The sequence below is a fragment of the Notamacropus eugenii genome, chromosome 2 (genome assembly GCF_028372415.1).
Source record: "Notamacropus eugenii isolate mMacEug1 chromosome 2, mMacEug1.pri_v2, whole genome shotgun sequence".
Taxonomy (NCBI): Eukaryota; Metazoa; Chordata; class Mammalia; order Diprotodontia; family Macropodidae; genus Notamacropus; species Notamacropus eugenii.
In genome coordinates, this window is record NC_092873.1 from 461,921,509 (window position 1) to 461,944,674 (window position 23,166).

The 23,166-nt window shown below is 41.5% G+C and overlaps 1 protein-coding gene across 1 annotated transcript in view; it reads right to left on the minus strand.

Moving 5' to 3' along the window:
- The window catches only part of LAMC2 (laminin subunit gamma 2), a 72,963-nt gene that overhangs the window by 23,605 nt on the left and 26,192 nt on the right, over nt 1-23,166 (minus strand). The window contains exons 3-10 of the mRNA XM_072648434.1: nt 19,805-19,940; nt 15,679-15,777; nt 10,634-10,770; nt 9,522-9,644; nt 6,668-6,857; nt 5,754-5,866; nt 1,998-2,216; nt 650-832 (exon numbers count right to left, since the gene is read on the minus strand). Coding sequence (XP_072504535.1) covers nt 650-832; nt 1,998-2,216; nt 5,754-5,866; nt 6,668-6,857; nt 9,522-9,644; nt 10,634-10,770; nt 15,679-15,777; nt 19,805-19,940 — 1,200 coding nt within the window. The remainder of the gene's footprint in view (nt 1-649; nt 833-1,997; nt 2,217-5,753; nt 5,867-6,667; nt 6,858-9,521; nt 9,645-10,633; nt 10,771-15,678; nt 15,778-19,804; nt 19,941-23,166) is intronic.

Consider the following 23,166-nt stretch of genomic DNA (forward strand, 5'->3'; position numbering starts at 1 on the left):
CAGACACTTACTAGCTGTGTAACCCTGAGCAAGTCACCTCACCCTGTTTGCCCTAGTTTCCTCACTTGTAAAATGAACTGGTGAAGGAAACAGCAAACTACACCAATATCTTTGCTAAGAAAACCCCCAAAAAGGGGGCTCAAAAAGTCAGAAATGACTGAACAGCAGCAAGGTCTCTCCTACCTCTAAATCTATGATCCTGTAATCACTCTTTGGGACTGAAAATAGACAAATGTTTCTATGATTTTTTTTTAAAAGCGGAGGCAGGGCACTGAGTTCCCTATCGTTTGAGGTATTCAAGTGGAGGCTGCATAGCCAGTTCTTAAGGATTTTGTAGATATGAGTTTTGTGTGCAGGTTGGATTATACAACTCTGAATTCCTTAATAATCTTATCTGAAAAATGAGGGTTTAGAGAGAGGAGGTAATTTGGTCTAAGCTCCTCATTTTTATGAGACCCAGAGATAAAAAGCCATTCATCTGACGTCACATGGAGAATAAGTCCCAGAGCTGGGATTTGAACTGGGGACCAAAAAAAAAAGTGGATTTAGAAGTTGTAAAAATCTGTCCCTAGATATGAGTGTTGTTTATACAGCATCATTCTTGTCAGAACAGAAATCAACCAGGCTGTAAAGGCAGCACTGCCATTACCAGTGATCCCTTGCGGGCAGTTATTGCAGACGACTTCCTCCGTTTCTGGCATCACAGAGCAGCTGAAACCATTCTGACAAGGGCATGGCTTGCAGCTGCGGGGGTCCTGGGGATCATTATAGAAACCAATGGGGCAGTCAGCACAGTCAATGTCTGGGTTTTCATCCCCTGAATAGCAATCTCCTGGAAAGTAAGATGAGCAAAAGTACATATTAAATCAACTGAAATGACTTCTGTAGCCTGGATGCTGCCTGGTGAACAGAACCTGCTAAGACAAAGTCCTGAATCCCTCAAACCCTCCCCAAACCCTGTCAAGGGAACAAAGGCTCCCACTGCCCTAGCACCAAACCCTGTGGCGGCATCTTCTCACTAAGTGCCAAGTGGAGGCAGAGCCATCCTTCACCCAAATCTAGGACCATCCCCACCGTTCTGTACAGCCTGACACCATTTGTTATAACTTGCCACATTCATCTAGGACCCATGTCTTCTTTGGTCTTCCTGCAAAAGTCTTGCAACCTGACTGTAACTGTAGGGATGTAGAGTATCTACTGGGTGCAGTGGATAGAATGCTGAGCTTGGAACCAGGACGACTCACTGTATGAGTTTAAATCCAGTCTCAGACACTTACTAGCTGTGTGAACCCTGAACAAATCACTTATCCCTGTTTGCCTTAGTTGCTCATCTGTAAATTGAGCTACAGAAGGAAATCGCCAACAACTCCAGTATCTTTGCCAAGGAAACCCGCAGTGGGGTCATGAGGAGTCAGACACAACTCATCCACAACATGACACCAACTCCTCCAACCAGAATGAACCAAGGTGACCAATATCCTGCAGCTTAGCTTTCTCACAACATGGAGAATTTCCATAACTGCGTGAAACTGAAGGAATGTGTCTTCCCCTATTTCATTTCATTCTTCTTATACCAACAGAAGTCAGTATCAGCCACAATTCCCATCCTCTACCCCTTTTGCTCCCTCAGTTACATGCACACACATATAGACACATAGATACATGCATCACACATATATACACATACATGTGCACACAAACCCATACATGTGTGCAACACATATTCAATATAAACACATGTGTTTATGCATGTATGTCGTGTGTATAAGAGAAGAGGTAATTTGGTCTAAGCCCCTCATTTTTGGTCTCATGTTTGGTAAACAAGCCCCTGCATGTTTATGTGCACGTGTGGTCACATCCAAATATATACTATATGTACATATACATTTATACCCACACAATATCACTACATACACATGTATAATATTATACACACACATCTACATATCTCTTAACCATCTACACCCCCCTCAGAAGGTTGGTTCAGTTTCTCTCACCAGTGTCTGGGTCACAGGCTCCTCCACCTTGACAGTTACATGGTATACAACTTCCAAAAGGTCCAAGTTTGGCAGAGTCTCTTTTGTATCCAGGGGCACATTCTTGGCAGAATTGTCCCTTATACCCAGTAGGACATACACATCTTTCAACCCAGGGTGCTGGGGCCCCAGAGATGGGACGAGCTGATATTAGGGTCACATTATCAATGTACCCAGTGCCTGAAATACCAAGAAGGCAGTCAAAAAAAGGAAGTAACTGGTAGAAGAACAGGGACCATAAGGATAAAGATGAAGTTTAGTACTGGGTTTTCTTTTCTTTTGTTTCAGATCAAAAATGACTACCATTCAAAAAAATGAAATCAAACACTGTAAATTATAATGGCCAAGCTTGGTCTAGAAGAATTAAGGAAAGGTATCTCCCTCACTTCTTTGAAGAGAGAGAGGACCATGGGTACGGAATCATGTGTGTGTGTGTGTGTGTGTGTGTGTGTGTGTGTGTGTGTGTGTGTGTGTGTGTGTGTGTGTGTAGTTTATATTGTGCTATATATGTATATAGCACATATATGTGAAATAAAAAAGTATTTGTAAAGCTCTTTACAAACATTAAAATATAAATGCTAGCTATTATTAATAATTATTATATTGTCATAATTGATTGGTTTTCCTGATCTGCTTTCTCTCCCTTCTTTGAAGGCTCTTAGGGTAGAGAAGTTGGTAGGGGTATATTTGAAAGCGAAGATGAAACACAAACAAAAACTATTAATAAAATATTTTTGAAAAAAGAAATGATTGCTGTTCATTTTTTATGCCAGTGTGTTAAAATAGTTCCCTTAGGGAAGGAAGATAATAGCCCAAATGATGAAAAATCATTTCTTCATCCTCACTAAACAGAAATTTAGATTTTACAGTAATAAATGCAGGTGTCACATTGAAGTCTTGGGGTTGGATGAAAACACCAAGAGAGAATACAAATGGGAGAAGAAGGCTAAGGGCAAAGCCTTAGGAAATGCTGACTTTTAAGGGAGAATAGGAGGAAGAGTCAATTAAGAAGGTCAGAGAGAGAGAAAGAGAACCAATAGACCGCAGCATCGCGGAAATCAGAAGAAGAGACGATGTCAGGCTACTTGGGTAACAAGGTCTGAAAATAGCACTTTGGACTTATTCATTGCTGACTTTGGAGAGAACCGTTCCAATATATCAGTGGGGGTAGAATCCATATTGCAGGGACTTAAGAAGTGAACCTACTCGTTATAGAATCTTAGCAGATAAAGAAAAGAAATGAAATAGTAGTGCAAGAGATTAGCATGTTTGAAAGATTTTTTTAAAAAGGATTGGAAAGACCTGAACACGTTTTTGGACAAAGGGAAAAGAGCCAGTAGGGATGCCAAAGAGAGAGGGGAGAATGATTGATGTCACAAGGTCCTGAAGAGGGCAAAAGGGTGATCAAGGGCACAGCATTGAAAAGAAAGAAAACCGCCTCTTCTTCCCTCTGATAAGGAAGAGAAGAGGGGTGAAGAAACACACGTTTGGAAGTTTGGAAATGGAGAATTGAGGAAGCTTACATCAGAAGCCCTCAAGATTCTGAATCAAGTAGCAGGCAGGGTCATTAGGTCTGAGGGAAGAACACAGGGAAAACTGAGAATTTGAGGATAATGAAAAAGAAATCCCTCACCAATTCTGTGAGAAATGAGACAGAAAGGCTTTACAAATGATGAATAAGTGGACCAGTGAGCAGCACTGAGGGCCAAACTGAGATCTGGAATAAGACAGCAGACACCATCAGCATGATTTTTGTGATTTCTGCTCATTGTAACAACCTGGACAGGAAAACCTAATCAAACCACAAAATGGAGCCTGTGAATTTAAAGAACCGGACACAAGATTTGAAAAGAAATACCAGACCTGGAATCGTAAGGCTTCAGTTTTGGTCCCTGTTCTACCACTTATTAATTGTATGACTTTTCACAAGTCACCATTTTCTTGGGACTCAGTATCTGCATGTGTAAATGAATAAATCTGTAAATTTCATCTTTTAAGATTTCTTGTAACCCTAAAATTCCATGATTCCTTGGACTGTATGATTTGAGTCCATCAGCTGAAATATCTACATGCTTTGAAGAAGGTCTATGCTTATGAAAATGTCCAAAGATTCACTGACTTCAGGAAAGCCAAACAATCCTAAGCATTCACATATGATATTTAGACTTTGAGAATTTTATCTCTACAACTCTGAAAAGCTGGGAAAGGCACTTTGTAGAGTCAGAACAATGGGGACTGACCAAAAGTTAGAAATATACAAATCTAGATAGTCTTGACAAATGTCTTACCACATTTCAGTATATAATCTTAATATAACCCTTCTTTAGTCTCCGAGGTATTGTACTGTGTCTAATTTTATACTAAAATTAACTAAATATTCATAGAAGATTCTGGAGAGCTTCCACTATGGAAACTAGTTCACATGACAAAACATTAAATAAACTAGAGATCTGTAAAAGGCAGGACCAAAAGAAAAAGGTCATCCTATAATCCTATTTGTTTATTGAAATGAGTTCAGTTCAAGGCTAAAGGTATTCCAAGGAGTGTGAATGACCCTAAATGGTTTTCCAAATGTGGGTGTGATCCATGTGACCATTTGCAGATAAATATACCTCTCTATTAATGGGTAGGTGTCTGCGTATAGGCCAAAAAGAGAGTCAGCATGGCATGGTGGATCCAGCACTAAACTTAAGAGTAAGGACAATCTGGTAAATTATTATGAGTCCAGACGTATTTGACTAAAACTCAAGGACAGAAAAATTCCTCCTTTGTCCTGCTACACTGGTAAAAAAGGAACATAGACTAACAAAATTGTGGCATTTCCACAGAGTATGACTCAGCCTTCTCATCTTTTTTTAAAATTTTTTTCTATTTTAGACAAATACTAAAACTTAAGTACATAATGAGAAAATAAAAAGAAACATTATAAACAAACATAAAATAAGAAAAGAAAAAACATGTCATGTGCACAGTAGAACAGAGGGGAGGATTCAGAATGTATAGCAATAACTCTTCATTTCAAGAAAGCCTATATATTATCGTGTATTATGTTGAAAGCTGTTCATGTTTTCTTTTCTTCCCTGTAGGTTTTCTTTTGTTCTCTGCTGTACACTTTTTATTTTTTCTTTTTTCCCCTTCCTCCCCCCTACCTGCCACCCCAAGGCTACCATTGAACATGGATATATTTATACATAGGTATTGATATATACATACATGTGTACATATATACACATAGCAGCCTTCTTACCTTTGAAGATCTCTTTGCTCCTACAGCCCTCTTCTCCCATGGGTGAGTTAGTTCTGGAACCTCCATTCTGAGGAAGGGCCCAGACTAACCAGCTTTCACCCCTTTTCCCTTTCTATGCCATCAATGCCACCCACCCCTCCCCCTACCTTTCAGCTTCCTTTTATGTTTTGTCTTTCCCAGTTAGAATGTAAGAGCACAGGGACTGCTTTCCTTTTTTGCTCATATTTGTACTTCCAGCACTTAGCTCAGGGCCTGGCACATAGAACGTGCTCAGTACTTGCTTGTGGACTTTAACATTTCTACTGGATCATAAATTGACATCTTTGGTGACTATCTCTTTCCTTACTTGAATTTCAAGAAGGCCACAAGCTGGAACCAGGGGACTGGACATATATGTTGTAGGAATGGTTCGGCTGCTAACTTGGTGAATTTCCCCTGGAAATGTTCCTCCAGGCCTATTAGTTACTTACTGTAGTCTCCATATGTAGCTCTGATCCAAAGGGCTGTCAGATTCCGTAATAATCTGCGGTACTCAAAATAACTCAGCTGAGGATTCCATCTACTGCTCGGATGTTCATTCAGTCTGTATATTTAAAAACCGAAAGCTTTTTAAAAAAATAATAATCACACTCTCCCCACACAGCCCTCCTCATCATAAACCAGACCTTATAATCTGGGAACAGGGACTGATCAGTGTCATCCTGCACAAACACTCAGAAAGGTAAAAGTTGACCCTTTAAAAATATTAATTGACTTGAATTAAACAGAAGGTAGAACCCCCTTTGCTAACAGTTTGCTCACATACAGGAGATCTGAGTTTTAGGACTGAGTGCATGGCCTTTTGTATACGGAACTCCTACTTCTGACAATCCTCTTTTCAGGTTAGTTACTTACCTCAGTTACTAGATAAGGTTCATTTCCTTCCCCAGACTTCTCAGCAGCTCCTATGCTTCTGGACACACAACCCTTGTCCCCTCCTCCCCACCCTGTTCCAGGTTTGGAACATAATCCAATCAACTCTGTGTTCCTGGAAAGAGTGTGTCCATCCATTCCCTTATGTGGCTCCATTCACCATCCCTGTACCCTTCCAAGCCAAAATATCTGTCCTTGCCATTACTCCCCTACATGTGTGACTTCTCCTTATTAGAATGGGAGTTCCTTGGAGGCAGGGACTGTCTTCATCTTTGTAGTTGTATTTCCAAAGCTTAGCACAGTGTAAAAGCTTGGCACGTAGTAAATGCTTAATAAATTTTTCATTGATTTATTACCAGTCAACAAACATTTATTAAACCCTTTCTATGTACTAAGCACCATTCTAAGAGCATTCAGTAATGAAGAAGGCATCATAGGTAGGGTCAACTCAACCCTGAATATGTCTGCTTACTTGAATGTATATGTCTTGGTGATTCCACACGGCAATGTCTTCCCAAGTGGCATTAAAGGGGCTGAGATGCGAAGACCAGCTCCCTCCAGAATCACATCATGGGCAGAAGGGTACCTCCCTCCTCGGTCCACACGGTAGTCAAAAGACAGGCTCTGCCCATAACTCACCTGTTGGTTCCCAAGAAATTTGGCTATGAAGTAAAATGCCATGGAAAAAGAGAAAGAGTTAGCGATGAAATTGCATAAAGAAACATCATTTGGAAAAAAATCTTTAAAAGAGGGTCTGAATCTGAGGTTCCATTGTTATAGGAAACTCTCAGGTCATGAAACTCCCTTTACCAATTCAGGTCAACACCTCTGCAACTTATAGTCTTACAGAGAATGCTGAGAAGTTAAATGATTTGCCCAAGGTCATAAAGGCAGGACTCAGACACAGTCTTCCTCATTCCAAGGCCTCTTTATCCCCTAGGTCACACGGCCTCTAATGCATTGGACTACAGAGCTGTTAAGGTAAGTCAGTCAACAGACATTCATTCAGTGCCCACTATGTGACAAGCACTGTTTAAACCCTAGGAATACAAAGAAAGGCAAAAAATAATCCTAGTCCTCAAGGAGCCCACTGTCTAATAGGGGAGGCAACATGCAAGAGAATTGTGTGCAAGTAAGCTATATACGGGATAAATGGGAAAAAAATCAACAGAGCAGAAGCACTAAAATGAAGAAAGTTGGAAAAGACTTCCTGTGGGAGGTGAGATTTTTTTCTGGACTTAAAGGAAGCTAGGGAAGGTAGGAGAGCATTCCCAGCATGAAGGACAACCATTGAGAATGCCCAGGGTTGGGAGAAAGGTTCTTGTTTTCAGAGCAGCAAGGAAACCAGAGTCATTGGATCACAGAGAAATTACTTAGATTCTGAAACTCATTTGAGTATTGAAAGAAGAGGGAATTCCCATGGACCCCTACAGGCAGATCCTTTTGTAAGATAGGGTAGGGGCCTTGGGACTCCGTTGGGTGAAAAGGGTAAAAATAATGGAGACAGTTTAATCTGGATATGTGTCTGTGAGCTATAAACACAGAGGTTCTAGAATGACCTTTTCTTATAGGCTAACTTCCAAAGGGTGTGTTGGCAGGAGGAAAGTGAGGAGCTCCATCAATAAAAGTAGGAGCTAAACTACAAGGGGTACTTCTGATAGCTAAATTCTAAAAGGAGGAGCTATGGCAGATTGTGTTGGGGGTAAGGAGAAGAGATACTTTAATGCTGGATTTGAATCACAGGGGGAATATCTGCAGGAGACAGTGAACAAGGCTAAAGTAGAGTGGCTACCACAAGCTAGGAAATAAGAGAAGCCACTAGAGATTGAAATCAATAGGGGGTAATCACTATTGATACCTGGGCAGAGCTTCCTGGGGATGGTTGGGGAGGGAAGTAATGCATCTCAGACAAAGGGGCCTTGGACGAGAGCACAGGTATGAAGGAGCAAACCCTTATCTACTCCTCCCCCTCAATGGTCCACCAAGGCTAGTCACAGAGTCTGTACAGGCCCAGTGTAGGGGAGAGTCTCTTAATTTTCTAGGTCAGTAAATGGTACAGTAGACAGAGTGCTAGACCTGGAATAAGGAGGATCTGAGTTCAAATGTGACTCCGACACTTCCTAGTTGGGACATCCTAGGAAAGTCACTTAATTTTTCTCAGCCTCTATAAAACAATGCATACTCTTTGATCCAGCAATACTACTACTAGGTCTGCATCCCAAAGAGATTTTTTAAAAAAGGATCTATATATACAAAAATATTTTTAGCAGCTCTTTTTGTGGTGGCAAAGAATTGGAAGTTGAGAAATGAGTGAACAAGCTGTGGCTTTATGATTGTAATGGATTACTATTTTGTTATAAGAAACGATAAGCAGGATGGATGATTTCGGAAAACCTGGAAAGACTTACATGAACTGATGCAAAGTGAACTGAACAGAGGAAGGAAAACTCTATACATAGTAACAGCAAGATTGCACCATGATCAACTGTGAATAACTTCACTATTCTCAGCAATACAGTGATCTAAGACAATTCCAAAGCGCTCATGATGAAAACTGCTATCTACCTCCAGAGAAAGAGCTGATGGAGTCTGTGTACTGTAAGCATACTGTTTTTCACTTTCTCTGTGTGTGGATGTATGTGTGCATATGTGTGCTTTGGTATATATTTTATTTCACAACATGACTAATATAGAAATGTGTTTTGCATGATTACACATATATAACCTATATCAAACTGCTTAGCATCTCAGGGAGAAAGGGGGGGAAGGAGGGAGAAACTTTGGAAGTCAAAATTTTAAAAAACAAATGTTAAAACTTATCTTTACTTGTAATTAGACAAAAAATAAATGTTATTTAAAAACTTATCTCAGCCTCAGTTTCCTCATGTGTAAAATGGAGATTATCATTAGGTTTATTGTCATTTAAAGTTAGATGGAGAATACATTACTTCAGGAAAACAGTTACTATCTCCATCACTTTTTGAATGTAATCTTAGCCACTTCATTTACAATCTCTGAATCCAAATAGAAAAATGGAGGTGAAGATGCCTGCCTCTTGCTTACCTCACAAGCTACTTATGAAGCTCACACAAAATAATAATACATGTGAAAGTCCTTTGTAAATGTCAAAGTGTTAAGCAGGTATAAGGTTATGGTTGTTACTATTTCCAGAGTTCTAAAGCTCATTGTTCCACTGTTAAGACATACAGTCACAGCAGTAGAGCACTGGATGCCTGGCTTCCACATTTCCCCCCTTTAATTCATCAACTTGATTTTCATGTCATAAAAGTCAGCAACCCATAGAAGAAATACAGTTCTTTACATACCAGGAGCTACAAAATAGATAGGGTCAGATCTCCTGGCTATGCTAAACACATCATGGTGGCGCTGGGACCATTGAAGCGGTGCAGGGGCTCTGTTTCTGTGGATAGCCTTCCAGCCGTCAGCATCTAGAAAATAAACAAATTTTAAAAATTTTACTTAGGGTGCTTTTGACCACAATCAGAACTAGCACAGGGTGACTGAAGCCTTGTGTAAGGATGACAATATTCTGGGGGGTAGGGGTAGCAATTGCTTCCTCCCTGTGGTTATTGCCACCCACATACCTCACCTCAAGATCATATCAAGATTGTATACTCATTATATTTGCACAACCAAAGCCCCAGCAAGACAAAGTGGTCCAAGAGATACAAGGAGAAACTCCAGCTTAGATAGCACTTCCACTTCTGGAAGAAGTGTTGTAATCATGAGATGATTTGGGGGAATATAACAAGGGAAAATAGATATATAGGTAGGTCCTGATTAGTGCAAATAATGAACCCACAAAATGGTCACGTTCAAATTTACCCTCTTCAAAGTTATGTAAAGTACAGTCATTGGTTTCAGCCTAATAGAAATATACAGTGCAGATTTAAATAATGGGACCACTTCGTGGAATTCATTATTCACACTAATCAGTATTTAGCTGCTTGGTAATTTTTGGATTATTTTTCTAAAACTAAAACTTTGTGGAAATAAAAAAAAAACAACAACTGTGGAAGTAAACTCTTCACCTGTGAATTATTCTGAGGTATCAGGGTATTATCATCATTATTATTCAGTGTTCTGAAGAAATAACATATCAGAAGACTACTTCATGCCATACTCTACCACCCAAGCAGAAGCCTACATCCTGACAATGGGAAAAACCACTTGCTTTGGAGGCAAAGGCCCTGAGTTTAAGCTCTGGTTCTCTGTGAGACCTTGATGCTCTGAGCCTTCATTTGCTCATCTGTAAAAACAGGAGGAAGAGCTGTTGGGGTAGATGACTCACAAGGTTCATTTCTGCTCAAAATTTTTGATCTTTCCTAAAGAAATGTGCTCCTGAAATGAGGCCTCTGCTCATTAGGGTCTGTGAATACATATTTCCTGGGAAACCCAAGCAAATAACAGCTTTTACCTCGATGGAAAGTAGAGGCGATCTTGTAGACACTGTAAACTCCTGAACTGCTGCAGGTGGCTGAGTGGCCATAGCAAAAGCACTGGGTACATCCTTCAGGGTTGCCTCTGTCCAGATGATAGTAACCGGGCCGACACCTAGAAGAGTCATTTCAGAAGTTGGCACCTTATTATAGGTTATCTCTTGCTCCATGTAGAGAATCAGATTCACTCATGATATCTTCTCCCTTCACTCCCTCTCATCAGGTCCTGACAGCTCTGAAAGAAAGAGTCTGTCCACTTTAGTAAAAGCACCTCCTCTTACACATACTCCCTCTGATTGGCAACGACAGCTCCAAGAAGAATGGCTATTAGAAAAAATGCCTGTTTTTCCCTAGAGGAATCCTCTCTCACTGTGGCCAGGTCCATCAATAGAACAAGGTCAAGTTAACCTTGGGGACCAGAGAACCTGAGTCACTGATCCAGCTTCGACATTTTAGATTCTCTGTCAGATGTGATTTGCCTTTTCCACATTTGAAGGAGTGAGACAGTAACTGGAAATACAAAAAAGCATGAGGAGAGGGTGGGAAGACATAGAACTGGACTTGGATTCTTGAAGATTATACGTGGTGGAGGAAAGGAATGAGCAAGATTCTCTGATGAGGGGAGGAGCCAAGATGGTGGAGTAGAAAGACACACATACGCTAGCTCCCAACCCACAGCCCATAAAATATCTGTAAAAAAGATTCTGGAGCAGCAGAAGCCACAGAACAATGAGATTTCTGTTCCAGAGAGACCTGACGCGAAAGGTCCATCGCCGAGCAGCCCTGCCTTGGCTGCGTGGCACCGAGAGGAGCAGATCCAAGCGGGTTCAGGCATGGAATCTCCAGTGGCCGCGCAGGTCCTTCCACCCACGGGCCCCAAAGGTTGGTGAGAGGGTCTTCTAGGCTTGCCAAGAGGGGAATGGGGTGCCCCCATAACTCAGGCCCCCTTGGGAGGCAGCAGCGGAGGTGGGAGAGGACAAGGGGCTCCCCAACCAGGCAGGAGCACAGATCCATTGTTGAAGGTCTCTGCATAAACCCCCTGAGGGAACTGAGCCTGTGAGGCGGCCCTGCCCCCACCTGATCACCTGAACTTAATCTCACACTGAATAGCAGCCCTGCCCCTGCCGAAAGCCCTGAGGCTCGGAAGCAGCATTTGAATCTCAGACCCCAAGCTCTGGCTGGGCAGATCTGGAGGCGAAGTGTGTGTGAAGAGAATACTCAGAAGTCAAGTCACTGGCTGGGAAAATGCCCAGAAAAGGGAAAAAAAATAAGACTATAGAAGGTTACTTTCTTAGTGAACAGGTATTCCCTCCCTTCCTTTCTGATGAGGAAGAACAATGCTTACCATCAGGGAAAGACACAGAAGTCAAGGCTTCTGTATCCCAGCCCACTCAATGGGCTCAGGCCATGGAAGAGCTCAAAAAGGATTTTGAAAATCAAGTTAGAGAGGTGGAGGAAAAACTGGGAAGAGAAATGAGAGACATGCAAGCAAAGCACGAAAAACAAGTAAACACCCTGCTAAAGGAGACCCAAAAAAATGCTGAAGAAAATAACACCTTGAAAAATAGGCTAACTCAATTGGCAAAAGAGGTTCAAAAAGCCAATGAGGAGAAGAATGCTTTCAAAAGCAGAATTAGCCAAATGGAAAAGGAGGTTCAAAAGCTCACTGAAGAAAATAGTTCTTTCAAAATTAGAACAGAATAGATGGAGGCCAATGACTTTATGAGAAACCAAGAAATCACAAAACAAAACCAAAAGAATGAAAAAATGGAAGATAATGTGAAATATCTCATTGGCAAAACAACTGACCTGGAAAATAGATCCAGGAGAGACAATTTAAAAATTATGGGACTACCTGAAAGCCTTGATCAAAAAAAGAGCCTAGACATTATCTTTCACGAAATTATCAAGGAAAACTGCCCTGAGATTCTAGAACCAGAGGGCAAAATAAGTATTCAAGGAATCCACAGATCACTACCTGAAAGAGATCCAAAAAGAGAAACTCCTAGGAACATTGTGGCCAAATTCCAGAGTTCCCAGGTCAAGGAGAAAATATTGCAAGCAGCTAGAAAGAAACAATTCAAGTATTGTGGAAATACAATCAGGATAACACAAGATCTAGCAGCTTCTACATTAAGGGATAGAAGGGCATGGAACAGGATATTCCAGAAGTCAAAGGAACTAGGACTAAAACCAAGAATCACCTACCCAGCAAAACTAAGTATAATACTTCAGGGGAAAAATTGGTCTTTCAATGAAATAGAGGACTTTCAAGCATTCTTGATGAAAAGACCAGAGCTGAAAAGAAAATTTGACTTTCAAACACAAGAATGAAGAGAAGCATGAAAAGGTAAACAGCAAAGAGAAGTCATAAGGGACTTACTAAAGTTGAACTGTTTACATTCCTACATGGAAAGACAATAACTCTTGAAACTTTTCAGTATCTGGGTACTGGGTGGGATTACACACACACACATGCACATGCACACGCACATACACATAGAGACAGAGAGCACAGAGTGAATTGAAGAGGATGGGATCATATTTTTAAAAAATGAAATCAAGCAGTGAGAGAGAAATATATTGGGAGGAAAAAGGGAGAAATGGAATGGGGCAAATTATCTCTCATAAAAGAGGCAAGCAAAAGACTTTTCAGTGGAGGGAAAAAGAGGGGAGGTGAGAGAAAAACATGAAGCTTACTCTCATCACATTCCACTAAAGGAAGAAATAAAATGCACACTCATTTTGGTATGAAAACCTATCTTACAATACAGGAAAGTGGGGGATAAGGGGATAAGCAGGGTGGGGGGGATGATGGAAGGGAGGGCATGGGGAGGAGGGAGCAATTTGAGGTCAACACTCTTGGGGAGGGACAGGATCAAAAGAGAGAATAGAAGTAATGGGGGACAGGATAGGATGGTGGGAAATATAGTTAGTCTTATACAACATGACTATCATGGAAGTCATTTGCAAAACTACACAGATATGGCCTATATTGAATTGCTTGCCTTCCAAAGGGAAGGGGTGGGGAGGGAGGGAGGAAAAGAAGTTGGAACTCAAAGTTTTAGGAACAACTGTCGAGTACTGTTCTTGCTACTAGGAAATAAGAAATACAGGTAAAGAGGTATAGAAAGTTATTTGGCCCTACAGGACAAAAGAGAAGATGGAGACAAGGGCAGAGAGGGATGATAGAAGAGAGAGCAGATTGGTGATAGGGGCAATTAGAATGCTCGGTGTTTTGGGGTGGGGGGAGGGGACAAAAGGGGAGAAAATTTGTAACCCAAAATTTTGTGAAAATGAATGTTAAAAGTTAAATAAATAAATATTAAAAATCAAAAAAAGAAAAGAAAAGAAATTCTCTGATGTCCCAGCTCCTTATAATTTGGATGACCACTATCTCCCACTGTCTTAGTAGTGGGCTCTAATTCCATTGGCCACCATTCCCTACCATGGACCTGGAAACTGAGAGGAGATTACTTTTGTAATCAAAGCACAAGCCCCACATATGTTAGGAATTAATGAATGGGGAAGGAAGGAAGGAAGGAAGGAAGGAAGGAAGGAAGGAAGGAAGGAAGGAAGGAAGGAAGGAAGGAAGGAAGGAAGGAAGGAAGGGAGGAAGGGAGGGAGGGAGGGAAGGAGGAAGGAAGGATGGATGGATTTTTTTTGCTATAATAAAGCAGAAATTGCTTTTCTCCTTGCTCTTAGCTCAGCAATAAAGAATCCTTAAAAATGCAGGCTAGGAATTCACTAAGAGTTTCCTTTACCTTGGGTACAAGTGATTGGATGGATGCCAAAGAAAGGTTTTTACTTTTAAGAAAATGAGGGGAGAAGAAGGGAAGTCTTTTCCTCTGGTACCAACTCCAGATTTCTCTTCTAATAATCCCAGGGAAGGGAGTAGTGTTAAACCAAAGCACAATTTGTACCTGAGGAGTGTCCTGCAATAGCAAACTTAGGGTGGATCCCACCACGTTGCTCCACCTGCCCTAGCATGGCTTGGCTCCCATGAGGCTCTGACAGCTTTCTCTAGTTCATGTTTATACACGTTTTCTCTTCTCTCTCTCTCTCTCTCTCTCTCTCTCTCTCTCTCTCTCTCTCTCTCTCTTTCTCTCTCCTCCTCTCTTTCTCTCCTTCCCTCCCTCTCTCCCTCCCTCCCTCTCTCTCTCTCTCTCCCTATTTCCCCCCCCATCTCCTGTCTCTCCCTCTGTGTGTGTGTGTGTACAAGTAGCATTGTTTTAGTAATATACCAATACAACCCCATGAACACATATGCATACCCCAGTGTCATCTTCGGCCAGTTCCTTTTCTGTACATAGCAGACACATCTATGGCCATATATGATGAAATCCCTCTATAGGAATTTTCCTAACATGTGTAACCAAGTTACTCCTTTACAAGTAATAAATATAGCCTATGGTCTCATGGGTTCACATTCTATTGAAGTACTTGGAAGGGGAAAGACAGAAATGGAGGGGAAGCTTTAGAAATGAAGAAGGTTAAATAAATGGTCTGGCTGGGTGGCACTATGCTCACCTCTAATCTCCGCACTGGGGAAGGGTAAGGCTGATGAATCTTGAACTCAGGAGCTCTGAGCTGCAGAAAAGCTAATGCATCCCAGAGTCCCCACTAAATTCATCACCAATATGGTGAGTTCCAAGGAGCAGAGGGCCATCAGGCTGCCTAAGGAGGAGTAAACTGGCCCAGGTCAGAACCTGAATGCCAATCAGCACTGGGATTGGGCCCATGAGTGGTCACTGCACTTCAAGCCTTGGTGAGATAAGGAGACCCATTCTCAAAATAAGTGGGGAGGTCTCAGTTAAAAGACCCTTGAAGATCAAAGACCCTGCCCAAGGTTGATTTAAGAGCCAGATAAGGTTCAAGGGTTTAGATGGGAACTTTGCCAGAAGGTACAGGAGAGCTCTCAATGTTTGCCACCTTCATTTCATCCCAGAGAAGACTGATTCTCTTGCTCATCACCAAAGGGACCTTAATGCTAATTCAACAGACTCAGTGCACAAACACAGACCTATCACAGCGTTCTCCAGTGACTGAAGCTTTGCAGATACATCGACCTGAGTCACAGCTCCCTGTGCTGCCTGCTGGATCACAGTCACATTTGGAATTTCTGGAAAAGAAAAGGTTAAGTGTTGATTAATAAATCCACAGCAGTTATATACATAAAATCACCATAAGCAAGGCCATCTTTGCTTAAAGTTCCACCTCCTCTAGGAGACCTGGCCAGGCCTGCAGTCAGGAAGACAGGTTCAGATTCAGCTTCAGACACTAGCTATGTGACCCCAGGCAAGTCACCAAACCCTGTTTCCCTCAGTTTCCTCATCTGTAAAATGACCTGGAGAGGGAAATGGCAAACCACTCTAGTGTCTTTGCCACAATTCAACAACAACAAAATTCCAGAACTAAAGTAATTACAAATTGAAGGCAGGCAAGGTGGGGGAATAAATCTTTCTTGAGACTTTGGGGGCTCTGAGATGCTCTGGAATTCCTAATGTTCTCCTTTCTTGAATACCTTAAAAGCCTTGGGGAGAATGGATCTGGGATTGTTTATCCTGCAGAGATCCCTAGGGAACCCATTCCTGTGAAGTCCAGCTCAGAAAGGATCATAGGTTCATCAGTTTGAAACTGGAAGGGCCCTTAGAGATAATCTGGTCCAACCCATTCATTCTACCAAGGAGGACAGTGAAATTAACAGGGGTTAAATGACTTGCCCGAGGTCCCACAGGCAGAAAGTAGCAGAGCCAAGATTCGAACCTAAATCAACTGACCTCAAATCCAGGGCTCTCTCTACTACACTATCTTGCCTTTCCAAGCAAGAGCTGACCACGGCAGAGTACAGCAGGACTACCGCTCCACTCCTTCTGGACACTGAATACAGCCCAAGATTTCATTTACTTTTTAGTTGTCATATATCAATGAACTAAAACCCTGAGACTTTTCCCATACAAACTGCCATCTAGACATGCCACTGACATCTTGTAGTCATAAGGCTGATTATTTCAGCTCAAGCACAAGATTTTACTTTTATTCCTATTCAATTTCATTTTATTGGCTTTAGTCCTAGGGTGCATTTTGCCATCCCATGTTAGCAAAACTTCCCAGACTTGTGCCATCTGCAATAGTGATAAGCATGTCTTCATTCAATTTGCTGATTGAACCACTCAGTGATACTGGCCAAGGACAAATAATTCAACCCAGTTAGTCTTTAGTAAATGTTTAAATGGATTGATAGTAATGATATGTTATCAACTTTTATTGTCTTTTCACAAAAAAGCACATGATTCTGTAAAATGACTCATCTTGGTAGATACTTAGGATACTCTATTTACCCTGAAAATTATTAACAACAACAATGTACCATTATTCAAAATCACAGGGTCAAAGAATCTGAAGGACGGGTGGGATATCGGAGGTCACCTAGTTTAACCAATCACCTAGTCCAAGAGAATGGCCATTATTAATAACTGCTATTATTGATAATAACAATAGTAGCGCTTTTAGATCATTTAATCTTCAAAACAACCCTATTATTATTCTCATTGGTGAGATGAGACTGAAGGGGAAGCTAGGTGGCACAGTGGATAGAACGCTGGGTGGGCACTGGAGTAAGGAGGACCTGAGTTCAAATCCGACCTCAGACATTTGACACTGCAAGTGTGGCAAGTCACTTAACCCTGACTGTCTCGCTGAAAAAAGAAAAAAGATGAGACTGAGATATGTTAAATTACTTTCCATCACATGACTAGTAAGTGTCCGAGGCCAGATTTGAATTCAGGAATTTGAATCCTGACTTCAGGTCTGGTGCCCTGTGCACCACCTAGCTGTCTCCATTATAATATACCTGACAAGTGGTCAGCCAGTCCCTGCCTGAAGACCTTTCAGTGAAGGGGAACCACCCCCCATCCCCCACCAAGGTATACCATTCTCCTTTTGGTCTATTCTACTTGATAAATAATCAATATACAACTTTTCAGGTAGAAGCGATTATTTTCCCAGAGCCCCACAGTTAGGTTGGTTGGACAGTTCTAGAAAAAAAAAGAACTGTTTAGGGAGCATTTGTCAAGAGATTCCTATAAAGGATAAATAACAAGACCCAACTCTGTTGTTACTATTTGGGGCTATTATCTTAAGGAAGAGTGGTCCTGAGGTTTAGAGGCTTAACTAAACAGGAATCTATCAAAAAATCCTTCTCGAATTGATCTGGTCCAAATTTGAACCCTTAGGAATCCAAAGGGATTCTGGGAGCTAAGGATGTCAAACTCTATTTGAAGTGGTACGTTACTAGAACAACCCTTGAGAAATCACCAGTGTTTCTGTGAGGTTGATGACAAGATATAGTTACCACCATCTCATTCCCAAGCCACTACACATTTTCCTGAGTCCCCCAATGCCTGTAAGAGGTGAAGACCCTGGACTCATATCAGAAGACCAGTCCAAGAATATATCAGGAGTATAGAAATGTGGCTTCAGCCAAAACTCGAAACATTCCCATATCTTAAAGACCACTTAAATAAAAGTTCAACATAAGAACAAGGGTCTTCTGGTCCTGAAACAGTTTGAGCCAGGCTCTGGAAGCCACATTAAAGGTTTTCCTGTGGTTTGAATATGTATGACAAGGGTTTCCCTCTAAGAACAGTAGATATTGGCAAGTCTGGGCTACCTTTAGAGGGCGTTTTCAGCACGTGGGTATTTAGTCATCACTTTTCTAGGGTTGGGTGTGGAGGAGACAGTGGTAAAAGTGGTAAAAGGAGGTGGAAAACCATCACTGAGCTCATCTTTTGCCAAACCCCTAACCTCATCTGCGTTGTAAAAGTCCTGTCCTTTGCACATCTTTTTAATGGTAGAATATTGTGGTAAAGAAAGATCAGACCTTGGTTTGTCTGAAAAAAAAAAGTCACTTATTCTTGGAGTTTTCTGAGTCACCCATAATGCCCCTCTCCCTTGTCCTGCACCTATCAGGGAGGTCCCAGTTCAAAATAAGATGTTTGAGGGTTAGGGAAAAGTTTATATCTTCCTCTCTTTACCCTTCTTCTTTTCTTTCCCTCATCTGCAGGCATCCATCCATTTATTAACTCCTAAGTGTGTAATTAAGAGTTAAGCTTCATCTTGTCATTTGTGAGGTAGGAGGTATTGTGGAGAGAATGCTAAATTTAGATAGAGCTGAATCTCATTCCTTCATATACCATCAGTCCCTGGGCAATTCACTTAACCTCTTGTACTGCTTCAGTTCATCTAGAAAGGAATGCTTCATTCTCTTTATCATAGGACTATTATGGTAGCTAGGTGGTGATACAATGAGATGAAGTAGGGGTTGGGAAGGTCATTTACTAGCTGTGTGACAAAGGGAAAGTCACTTGAACTCTGTCTGCCTTACTTTCCTCATCTGTAAAATGGAGATCATAATAGAACCTACCACCCCAGGTTGTTGTGAAAATTAAATGAGGTAATACTTGTAAAGTGCTTTGCAAACTTTAAAACAATACATTAAATGCAAGGTACCATGACAGATTGTGATTATGAAAGAACTTTGTAAAGAGTGCTGTGCAAATGTGAGCTGTTCATCTTTGGCTGTTGGAGAGGATATGGAATGACGAACAGGGGAAGGGAATAAGCTTTTATTAAGCACCAACTGCGTGCCAGGCACTGCGCTAAGGTCTTTGCAAAGTTCTTATATGATTCTCACAACAACCCGGAGAGATAGGTGCTTACTGGATGGGGCCCAAGAGTAGACATTTATCTTAGTAACAGAGATGAGAGAGGAATCAAGGAAGCTGTAAAGGAACCATGGATTCTGAGGGACTGACTATAGAGCCTCTGAGAAAGACAGGGTGATTCAAGGGATTGAGAACAGGCCTCTAAACTGGGAAGCCTCAGATTCAACTAACTCTTGTAACTCTTACTCCTTGCCGGCCCCTGGGCAGATCACTTAACAGTTTAGGATTCTGGTAATCTCTCTAACACTGTGAAATGCAGAGAAATGGCCAACCTGCATTGACAGAGGGCGTTTCCTTACCTTGGAGTTCCCCAGAATGATGAAATTTCAGGTCAGGTTACCCTCCCTATCTCTATCTCTATCCCACAGAGTTTCTGAAGATTCCTTTGAGGACTCTACCTGGGTCATCTTAGGAGATACTTACTTTGGTTGTCTGTTTCGGGTGCATCCGGATTCAGTGAGAGTGTGGAATCCTGGCTGGCACTGGTCACATCTGTCTCCCATCACACCAGACTTACAGCTGCACCGTCCATGGTTATCACACTGTGAGCTGAGAGAGCCTGTAGGGGTGCACAAGAAAAGTGGGAGGAAATATTTGGTTAATTTACATTGCAAAAAAGATAGTTAACCCCCTATTAAAACTCCAAAAGTATTCAAGAGTAATCAAGTGTTGTCTGTAACGATTATTATAAGTACTATAATCATCCATCAAGGCACACAGGGAACTTAGAAATGCACTGGGAATCCATTTGGGCAACATTTCCCGAACTGTGTTGTGTAAAGCTCTGATGTTCTATGTAGCACAAATAGGTATTCTCTGAGAAAGTAATGACGCTAATAATATTTTAATCTCTAAAATATTCCATGTGAAATTATTTGTCAAAAAATTCTTACTTTGTGTAGCATATTTGGGATATGAAAAAAAATCCTCTTCACCTCTCCCCATCCCCACTCCAGCCCAGAATTTATGAATTCTGTCAATACTTTCCAACATCTAAAGTTTTCTACATCAAATGAAGTTGGGAAATCCTGCATTAGGAAACCAACAGGAAAACAGTTCTGAAGAATATATTTTTCTTATGTATCCAGTCTGACAGAGGCAGTGTGATATAGTGGATAGACAGCTGACCTCAAAGTCGGGAAAAACTACATTCAGACCCCATCTCTGACACATATTATGTGACTTTGGGCAAGTTTGTTAACCTCTTAGTACTCCAGGGCACTCTGAAAGACCAGAAGTTGCAGAGAATGTATTGACCTGCCTTGGTAAAGGGAGTTTTCTCCCCTGACAGTTCTCTATACTGAGATCAGAGGTCCAGTTACAATCTCTATACAGTCTAATATTAAATATGAAGAAGGATATAACCAGCTTCTCCTTTCTAATAGAAGCCAATTATTAACTCTTTCCAGTCACAGGAGAATTTAATGGACAATGTGAAAGCAAGGGTCTGACCTGTGCCTGAGAAAGATTATTCTAGCCACCTTAATGGCTGTCCCGCATCCGGTTTTCCCCTGCCTCCAATCAATCCTGTAATACCCTTGACCTCTTTATTTAATGCTTCTGAAGATCTGCTATTTCTAAAGAAGAGAAATGAGAAGGCTCTTCCCCACCCCCTTTTATTTTTTTTTCAGAGGCAGGAGACTAAAGGTGTAGGACACTATATATAACGTTGAACTTTTCTGTCTTCTTTTTTGTTTTTTGTTATGAAATAGAGGCTGTACGAACTGCATAGCGGACAGACAGCTGCCCTCAAAGCCAGGAACAGCTGGATTCAAATTCTATCTCTGACATATACTGATTGTATGACCCTGGACAATGAATCATTTAATGTCTCAGTGCTGTAAACAAAGGGAAGCTAGGCTGCACAGTGGATAGAGCACTGGACTGGGAATCAGGAAGACTCATCTTTATGAGTTCAAATCCAACCTGACACTACTGAGCTGTGTGACCCTGGGCAAGTCACTGAACCCTATTTGCCTCAGTTTCCTCATTGTAAAATGAACTGGAGAAGGAAATGGCAAAGCACTCCAGTATCTCTACCAACAAAACCCCATGTGGGCTTGTGAAGAGTCAGACATGACTGAAAAGAACTCCACAACAAAAGTTGTAGGCAAATCTCTAAGACTATAAGTTGAAGAGAAAGTACCAAGTTGTATCGTCAGAGGAAAGTTCCTCATCGTTTACTATGTGCCAGGCACAGTGCTGAGTATTGAGGATACAAGAAGAGATGAGACAGTCCCTGTCCCCAAAGAGCTCACAATCTAAAGGGGGAGAGACCATGCAAACAAATTTATACAAAGTTAATAGGAAATAATGAACATTGAGAAGGCACAAGAATTAAGATGGGTTGGGAAATAAAGGTCTAATCTCTATCCCTTTGTTACAAGGGATGTCTCTCTGTGATGGCAAGGGTTACAAAGAAAGAAGAAGATTATTTTAGAAAACGATATCAATATAAGTGTATTTCTTTTTTAAAAAGATTTGGAATCCCTTCAAGGTAGGTACTCCTTTTTCCAGCAAAGGTTACAAAACCTCCTTGCCTTGCTAGGTAGTTTTATGACTTACTTGAGCCAAAAAATGTCATCCCCTGGTGACCAGCCTTTCTGAAAACAGACCCCTCCCCCCCAGTCTGCCCCTGGGTTTATACTTCCAGCTCCATTGGCCCTGCCAGAGCCTGCGTTCAACAATTATAGCCTTGAAGAAGTGAAGGTTAGCTCCCTGCCATGATGAATTAATTACAGGAGTGGAACTTCACGGAGGAGTAAAGGGGTCGTAGATTTACAGCTGGATAAGAACTTGGAGATCGTTGAGTCCAGTCGGTGCTCAGGGTCTTTCACAGAGTCACACAGTAAGTATCTGAGGGAGGATTTGCACCCAGGGCTTCCTGAAGCCTTGAGAACTCTATCCCATATACTTGGCTACTGCCTGATCTGCCTAAAATCTTTCACGAATACCAAAGAATAATCACACCTCACCGTCCCACCTCCAACATATCTTTTTTAAAAAGTCAGTCTTATTTTTCCTTGGGGGGTAAAAGGGGGAGGGAAGAAAAAGAGGACACACACAATGAAAAAATGAAAGACAATGGTAAAAACCAATACCATTGTCACACAGTTGGGCCACACTGTACTCATTTCTTCCATGAATACTGAGCTTGTCAGGTAGCCAAACACTCCAGCTGAGCCAATTAAATTTCTAATTACATTCACACTGATGCTTTATTCAGATGACCCAACTCCTATGATTCACAGTGCTGCAGTATAGCCTCAAGGGATGTGGGCTCTTCCAGGAGGTGGAGGTTAAATGCTTCTTTAAGTGGGATCACCTGGTTTTGCTTTCTCCATCAGAAGGCTCACTGAGGCCATATGAGTCTGAGTGCTGCTTTTAAACCTCCAAATTGGGGAAATCTGAATGTAAACTACATCACGGCTGCAGTCCAGGGAGAGACTCTAAGGGTCCTGGTTCACATCTTCACTGGGCAGCTTGAGTTTTCACAAATGACAGGATCATACATCTGGAACCAAAAAGGAGTCTAAGGGTGTGACCCTCTCATTTTACAAAGGAGGGACCAAAGGCCCAGACCACCCCAGGTTACAGAGGTAGTAGCAGATTGGCATTGAAACCTTAATCATCTGACACTGAAAGCATCACTCCTTCCACAAGATTACTTCTTATGGTACAGCACATCCACTAGTATAGTGCACTTAATATATGACTCTACAGCCAGAATGTTGTCATTTTCAAATTCTTTCAAGCAACAGACTCTGATCCTTTCTACTGGGTCA